Source organism: Salvelinus sp. IW2-2015, linkage group LG20 (genome assembly GCF_002910315.2).
Source record: "Salvelinus sp. IW2-2015 linkage group LG20, ASM291031v2, whole genome shotgun sequence".
Taxonomy (NCBI): Eukaryota; Metazoa; Chordata; class Actinopteri; order Salmoniformes; family Salmonidae; genus Salvelinus; species Salvelinus sp. IW2-2015.
The window spans coordinates 73,467,037-73,474,515 of NC_036860.1; the positions used below are offsets into that span (position 1 = coordinate 73,467,037).

At 42.3% G+C, this 7,479-nt stretch overlaps 1 protein-coding gene across 1 annotated transcript in view; it reads left to right on the top strand.

Moving 5' to 3' along the window:
* Positions 1 to 1,507: 1,507 nt before the first annotated feature.
* Positions 1,508 to 7,479, top strand: part of LOC111980763 (integrator complex subunit 1-like) — an 18,120-nt gene continuing 12,148 nt past the window's right edge. The window contains 16 exon segments of the mRNA XM_070449781.1: positions 1,508 to 1,594; positions 2,028 to 2,112; positions 2,210 to 2,494; positions 2,611 to 2,807; positions 2,897 to 3,034; positions 3,133 to 3,298; positions 3,575 to 3,680; positions 3,816 to 4,002; positions 4,212 to 4,221; positions 4,224 to 4,356; positions 4,659 to 4,675; positions 4,678 to 4,728; positions 4,731 to 4,798; positions 6,823 to 6,999; positions 7,162 to 7,270; positions 7,339 to 7,458. Of these exon segments, the coding sequence (XP_070305882.1) occupies positions 2,055 to 2,112; positions 2,210 to 2,494; positions 2,611 to 2,807; positions 2,897 to 3,034; positions 3,133 to 3,298; positions 3,575 to 3,680; positions 3,816 to 4,002; positions 4,212 to 4,221; positions 4,224 to 4,356; positions 4,659 to 4,675; positions 4,678 to 4,728; positions 4,731 to 4,798; positions 6,823 to 6,999; positions 7,162 to 7,270; positions 7,339 to 7,458 (1,822 nt within the window). The 5' untranslated portion in view covers positions 1,508 to 1,594; positions 2,028 to 2,054.

Here is a 7,479-nt window from a genome sequence, read left to right on the forward strand (position 1 = left end):
AAAATGAACCTCCAGTACTCCAACAGACTGTTGATGATTAACATATAAATGATGACTTCACTAACTTCTTAAGTCTAGTTATTAGCAGGGTTTGGGTGTAACTGTTTACTTGTAAACTGATTACAAAAAAAATAACTAATCAGTTACGTTACCAGCATTTTTTTATTTGAAAAACTAGATGATTACTTCTTGAATTACTTTTAAATTCAGAAAGGATGTTTTCTCAATGAAGTTCAATTCCTTTTTGTCATCTTCTAATGCCTCTTAAGGAGAAAGTAATCCAAACATAACTGAAAGTCATCAGATTTGGTGACTGAGTTTGGGTAATACAAAAGTTAAGTTACTGATTACAATTTTGGACAGATAACATGTAACTAACATATTACATTATACATATTACATAGAAAGTAGCCTACTCAACCCTGGGTACTAAGTAAAACAAATTGAAAGGTTTGCAATTGTCATAGCAATATGACTACAACATTGACTTTAGCTTCCTGAGGTGCATACAAAATGGGAGATTCTGTTTTYGGTGGATTTCTCCTTAAAAACAATGACTCATAGTTGCCCATGAGTTGTTTCTGAAGAAACAGACTACTCACAAACTGTTTTTTCAGGTTTGTGGACTTCCCARGTGACACAGGATTTATATTTGGAACATGACTAAGCATTCCACTGATTTATCCAAAATATGTTTAATATTAAAAACACTTTATGTAACACACTGTCAGGTTACAGGGCTATGGAAACATGTGGTGAAGCAGTMTCAGTTTGTGTTAGTAGTCTGCTATGAAAGACTGGTATTCAGCAATAWTGTCTCTGAATAAGATGTAGGCTAGTTTGTTGCTCTATTAGAGAAAGTGTCCACCATGTCTGATGTAATAGCATGGAGAATACTGTAACAGTGTCGAATGTAGGATAAATGGCTCCTCTTTTGGTTTGGGAATAGTAAGGCTATGTTATGCACTGTAATGATGTCATCAGATAAATGGAATGTGTCTCATGAAAGGAGAGCACAATTGCCATGCCGTTTTTCATAAGTAGTAACTGTAACCAGATACAAGAACTAAAGCATTTTCACTAACAAGGCTAGATTAGAAGCACATGTTTTTTTTCAATGTGTGCTTTACAGTGTGTGCCTTTCTGGGTGACAGTTCTGTTTTCTTTTGTCTGGCACAAGCAGTAATGTATGTTTCCATGCCTGACATCATTGTGAGGAGTCTTGGAAACCTTATTCCTTTTCCAAAGCTTTCAGGCAAATAGTGCCACCCATAAATAACAACAACCACTGCCAGAGACATTATTACACTTGGCCTAGGCCTACTTGTGAAACTGGYGAAATTACATTATAGGATAAATACAATTACAATGGGAACATTAGTCATACATTATTTTCATGAAAAATATCTAAATACATTTTGATTAATAACAAAATGCAGATGTTTCTATCCTTATTAGCCTATAGCCTAATCTTAATTTAGTTTGTGATCTACACAGTACCAGCACATTTTTGATGTTTTTCAACGCTCACCCTTGCARGGGCGGGACTTCCGTTCGAGACGCYGGAACTTCCGTTCGGGAAATCAACATGGAAGTGAGAACGAGTCTATTTCTTTTTGATATTCAATAGTTTGCAATTGCAACAGTCAGTCATAAGTACCCATGCATATTGGAAACGAACTAACGCTTAGTTGTTCATCTAACCAGCTTTTTGCCGATGTAATTGCTTGTAGCTAGCTACTAGCTAACTCACATACCGGTAACCTTAGGTAGCCGCTGTCTATAATGCTTCATAATAACATTAACGTTAGTTAGCGAGCTAATAGCTGCTACTTAGCCCTTTCAGTTTGACAAATGCCAAAGGTTTTAGGCACTTTTCGGGGATAAATCCGTTATCGTGATGTAAAAATGCTTTACAAATAGGCAGCTTCGATGTTGAGATGAGATAATTATTTACCGACCAGTTTCCAGGTAGCTATGCTAACTAGCTATCTGTGTGTCTCATGTTGAAATCTCTGCACACACAGTACATGATGATTTGGCAGTGAGTGTACATGATGAATCGTCCCAAGCCTACAACGATCAGGCGGCCTAGTGCTGCAAAGCCCTCAGGTATGTACAGTATCTAGCTATGTGCACTCACTTTATCTAACTTTTGTCAAACATACAATAATATTACAAGTGTTTCTCTTCCAAATGTTGCCAATAGGTCACCCTCCTCCTGGAGATTTCATAGCATTGGGGTCAAAGAGTGGCGGAGAGTCCAAAGCACCTGCAGTTCTCCTTAAGCCAGRGTCCACCTTACCCACTGACCGTAAACGAGAGACTTCTTCGTCACTTCCATCCTCCTCTGGTCTGTCCGGCCTCGTGAAGCGCCCCAAGATCTCCTCTACCCCTCCTGTCAGCGCCCTAGGACGACTGGCTGATGTGGCAGCAGTGGACAAAAGGGCTATATCGCCTTCGATCAAGGAGCCCTCAGTGGTGCCCATAGAAAGTAGGAAACAGTATCAATTCAAATATTTTTTCAGAGGAATAGGTAGTGGTGAATCCTGATTCTGTGGTGTGCTGTGTGTGACTGTGCATATTACTAACACAATGGTTCTCTTGCAGTCCCCCCAGCAGTGCTCCTGGATGAGATTGAGAATGCAGAGCAGGATGGAAATGATGATCGCATTGAAGGGMTGCTRTGTGGAGCTGTCAAACAYCTGAAGATGAACCGGGCRAAACCTGACATAACACTATACCTCAGCCTCATGTTRCTGGCCAAGATTAAGCCCAATCTCTTRGCCACTGAAGGKATTATTGAGGTGAGATTTGAAACCCAACATTTTACAATCAGTTCCATACKATTGTTATACAGATTMGTTCATGAKTTTRTCTATCTGTGCGRGMACAGGCCTTGTGCAGTCTCCTTCGCCGGGATGCCTCCATCAACTTCAAAGCAAAGGGCAACAGTCTGGTGTCTGTGCTAGCCTGCAACCTGCTGATGGCAGCCTATGAGGAGGATGAGAACTGGCCAGAGATCTTTGTCAAAGTGAGAACCACTCATCATTCCTYTTGGATTTCTGTTTGTATTCTAGCTGCYTTGTTACCACTGTTGTGCGCTCTTTAACARGMTCWTGTTCTTTTRAGGTGTACATTGAGGACTCTTTGGGGGAGCGAATTTGGGTAGACAGTTCCCATTGTAAGAATTTTGTGGACAATATCCAGACTGCCTTCAGTACCAAAATGCCCCCAAAGAGTATGCTGCTGCAGTTGCAGCCTGACACTGGCCGCTCCGGTGGAGATATCAGTGCAGGTATAGTACTGTATGTATGTACCTACCGGTTTGTTCAGGTGTGAATCCAGGGACATTGGATTTGACTCTTAATCATTACTACGTCATTTAACATTTGGCGGTAGCCTAGCGGTTAAGAGCGTTGGGACAGTAACCGAAAGATCGCTGGTTCGAATCCCCAAGCCGACTAGGTGAAAGTCTGTCTGTGCCCTTGAGCAAGGCACTTAACCTTAATTGCTCTTCTGAGTCGCTCTGGCTATGAGCGTCTGCTAAATGACTAAAATGTCAACTTTCCAGGGAGCAGTCCTCACCCCTCCACCCCAGATGAGGATGACAGCCAGACTGAATTGCTAATTGCTGAGGAGAAACTTAGCCCTGAAGATGATGGACAAGTTATGCCAAGGTATTTAGGCATAGGCTACTACATATACTCTAGCAGTAACATATTGATTGCCTGTCTGTATTGTCTGTCTGCTTCTACTTAGACCGATCAGTTTATTGGACAGTTTGTGTTCATTCACTCTTCATCTCATCGTAGGTACGAGGAGCTGTCTGAGAGTGTGGAGGACTATGTTCTAGATGTCCTGAAGGACCAGTTGAACCGCAGGCAGCCCATGGACAATGTGTCCCGTAACCTGCTGCGTCTGCTCACTGCCACCTGTGGCTACAAGGAGGTGCGGCTTATGGCTGTGCAGAGGCTGGAGATGTGGCTGCAGAATCCAAAGGTGAGAGGAGGAGTAACACTCAGCTACCCACATCACCTTCACTAGTTAACAGGAATCATCATTTCATTGGCAATCGGTCTTAAAGTGGATATTAGAGCCATCTCCTTCCAGCCTCAAATCCAGCATGTAAATGCATCTGTTTGCATGAAATTAAATCTGATAGTGAACTAGTGTTCTGTTCTGTATAATGAAGCCTTTTGTCTCTGCAGCTGACCCGTCCACTCAGGACCTCTTCATGTCTCTCTGTATGAACTGCAACTCCCATGGAGCGGACGACATGGAGGTGACCTCCAACCTCATCAAGATCCGCCTGAAACCTAAAGTCATCCTCAATCACTACATGCTCTGTGTCAGGTCTGCAGTCCTCCTTATGGCCATATGATTTTTTAGTTTGGATAGTCCCTACACATGGTTTATAGATGTCAACAAGTACCCAGGAGCCTCAACCATAAATCCTTACCCTAACCCTATCTTCATGTCCTCATCCTGGTTCAACCCAAACCTCAACCCTAACAAGTTGTTGCATATCAACATAGTTGATGTGTTCAATGTAGTTAGTTTGAACATCCTACAGAGGACCATTTATATTTCAAAAGTCTTGGTGCAGAACGCTTTATTCATACACTTAACTGTGCTGTCTGGCCTTTGTTAACCAGGGAGCTACTGAATGCACACAAGACAACCTGGGAACTATGGTGAAGCTGGTGATCTTTAACGAGTTGTCCAATGCAGGAACCCCAACAACATGCAAGTCCTTCACACACTGCTCCAGCACAGCCCAGAGCAGGCCCCTAAGGTGAGGGAGTATTCCATGCTGACAAGACAGCTGGGGGAAATAAAAAAAAATGTTACTGTGGGGAAAGTAAATATATGTGGCTCACGGTGCTCGAAATTAAGGCTTGTCCGTGGCAAATAATAAAAATAAATAAATAAATGAATGTCGGACAACCAGAATATAGATTTTAGTTGTCCGAATGGACAAGTAAAAAAAATCACTATCAAACAATTGACATACTGAGTAAATTGCCTATTTCAATCAATATGTTATATTTACACAAAGCAAGAGAACACTGTAGACAGGGCTAACGCCTCGATCACACCAACAGCGTCATTGTGCAAAATGGTACGCTGCAGCATCTGGATATGTGTGCAACAAAAGTTAAACATTCACCTTCTGCTACCATTTCTGTTAAGCCCTCTACGCATACACTTTGTTGCATATGTTCGATAAATCCAACGTATGCACCACACAGAACACACCGCAACTGCCCCTACAACGCAATGCTGCAAGGCATACGCAGCGGGTCCAGGAATGTACTTCTGGTGTACTTAAACGCAATGATGCTGTCGGTGTGATCGAGGTGTAAGAGTCTGACTAAAGCAGCACAAAATATCCAGTCAGAATATATATATATATTCTCTCTCTCGAATGTCGGATGATCTGGGCCAATAGCCAAAGTCTATTTATATACAGGACACTCCGGTGTCTTATTGTTATAGAAGCCCACATTTTCATTTGATATTAATATGACTTGGCCTATTAAGCCACTCTCAGTTTAATGCATGCTAGATTTCTCCTGCTGTGCTATTTCATGATCTCAAAGTTTAAGTTGCTTTTAAATAACTCCAAAACAGGGGAGGCCTAAGGTAATAATGAGAGAGAAACAATAGCAAGATATAAAGATCAAATGAGAAATTTGAACAAACCTTACCGTTGAGCAAAGAGTTATAAGACAGAAATGATGCATGCGAGGTTGAAAACTAACTTGAAATATCATAAAGCATTAAGTCCAATTAAAGATTGAAGACTGTTTTCCAAACTATTCTAATAAACTATTTAAATGTCCTAAAGTTGCAGATTTTAAATGGGAATAATAATAAAAGCCGGAGTCTTTGCTATTCTCAAACACAGATTTATTTTAGGCCACGGGGTGAAATTGAGCAAACAATACCAAGATGATGAGTCAAAAGAGAACTTACACTACAGCTGATGAAAGCTTCTGAAAGAACGGATGCTGTGTGTGCAACCTACCTACAATGAATATGGTAGCCTAGGCCTAATAAGAGAGGAAGATGAGGGAATATATGCGAATCAGTTTGTAATCATTTAGTTCTGAGGTAAGCAGAGTTGCTCTGGAGCCCATGATGATCACATGAGCCCATCACATGACGCAACAAGAGCACAGCCAGCATGGCTCGTTGCCTGTGTGTCACTCGCTCCATCTGCCCGCTCACAGACACACAGATGGCCAGATAGGCCTAGGCCTCTACACATTTCTTTCGTGCCACAGCTCCACCTGAGTGGAATAGGCTATTCGAAAAAGATTTGTCTCCCTAAATATCTTTTGTCTTATGTCACGATTTTGCTCGTCCCTCCTGTAGCATGCGATCCAAATGCTTAGCAGTCTTCAAACCAGTATTGACCGTGCTACACACGGCTGTACCTGTCCTCTAATACAGGACTAGTAAAGGCCCAGTACACTACATTCTGATTTTTCACAGGGTGCTGCAGCATCCTCAGCACCGTTTACTTGCCGTTGTAATGCCCTTTTGGCCCATGGTGTTAGACCTTTTTTTTGGGGGGGGGGCATGTTGACAAGTGACTTCAGCTTTCGGACAATTAAAACATTTAACGTCAAGCCCGGGTTCAGAAATGGACCTGTATAAGCTTTATTGGCTTTGGATGGAAGTACACGTTTTTATTTTTCTCGGATTGATCGCACTTTTACTTTATTTTGAATAACTGAAACACAAGAAGGAGATGTTGTTTGGAAACCGCTTGTCTTAAAGCTGTCCTCTCCCTTCTGATCCTCTCCTTAGTTCCTGGCCATGGTGTTCCAGGACCTGCTGACCAATAAGGATGATTACCTGCGTGCCTCTCGTGCGTTGCTGAGAGAGATCATCAAACAGACCAAGCACGAGATCAACTTCCAGTCCTTCTGCCTGGGTCTGATGCAGGAAAGGAAGGAGGCCACCTACGTCGACATGGAGTTCAAAGTGAGCTCACGATCTTTATATTACTCCCACCTTGTCTCGGTCTCCTGTACCATGAAATAACTCACCCCCTACCTAGTTATATGCCCTTCTGTGCCTCTTCATGAATAACTTATATGTGTTCCCTATGGATTTGAGCTCATGCTCTCTGTCTGTTTTCCACAGGAACGCTTTGTGATCCAGGTCACAGACCTGCTCACGTGCTCCATGATGCTGGGCATCACAGCTCAGGTCAAGGAGGCTGGCGTTGCATGGGACAAAGGAGAGAAGAAGAGTAAGTTCTTGTAGTTCTCTGATTGTTGTCGATGTGGGCATTTTGAACATCCTTTTTGTCTGTTTCAGATCTGGATGGTCTGAGATCCTTTCAGAATAATATCGCTGCCATTCAGAGGGATGCTGTGTGGTGGCTTCACTCTGTTGTTCCTACTATTGCCAAAGTGCCATCCAAGGACTATAACACTGGTATGTGTTTGGGAGTTTTCG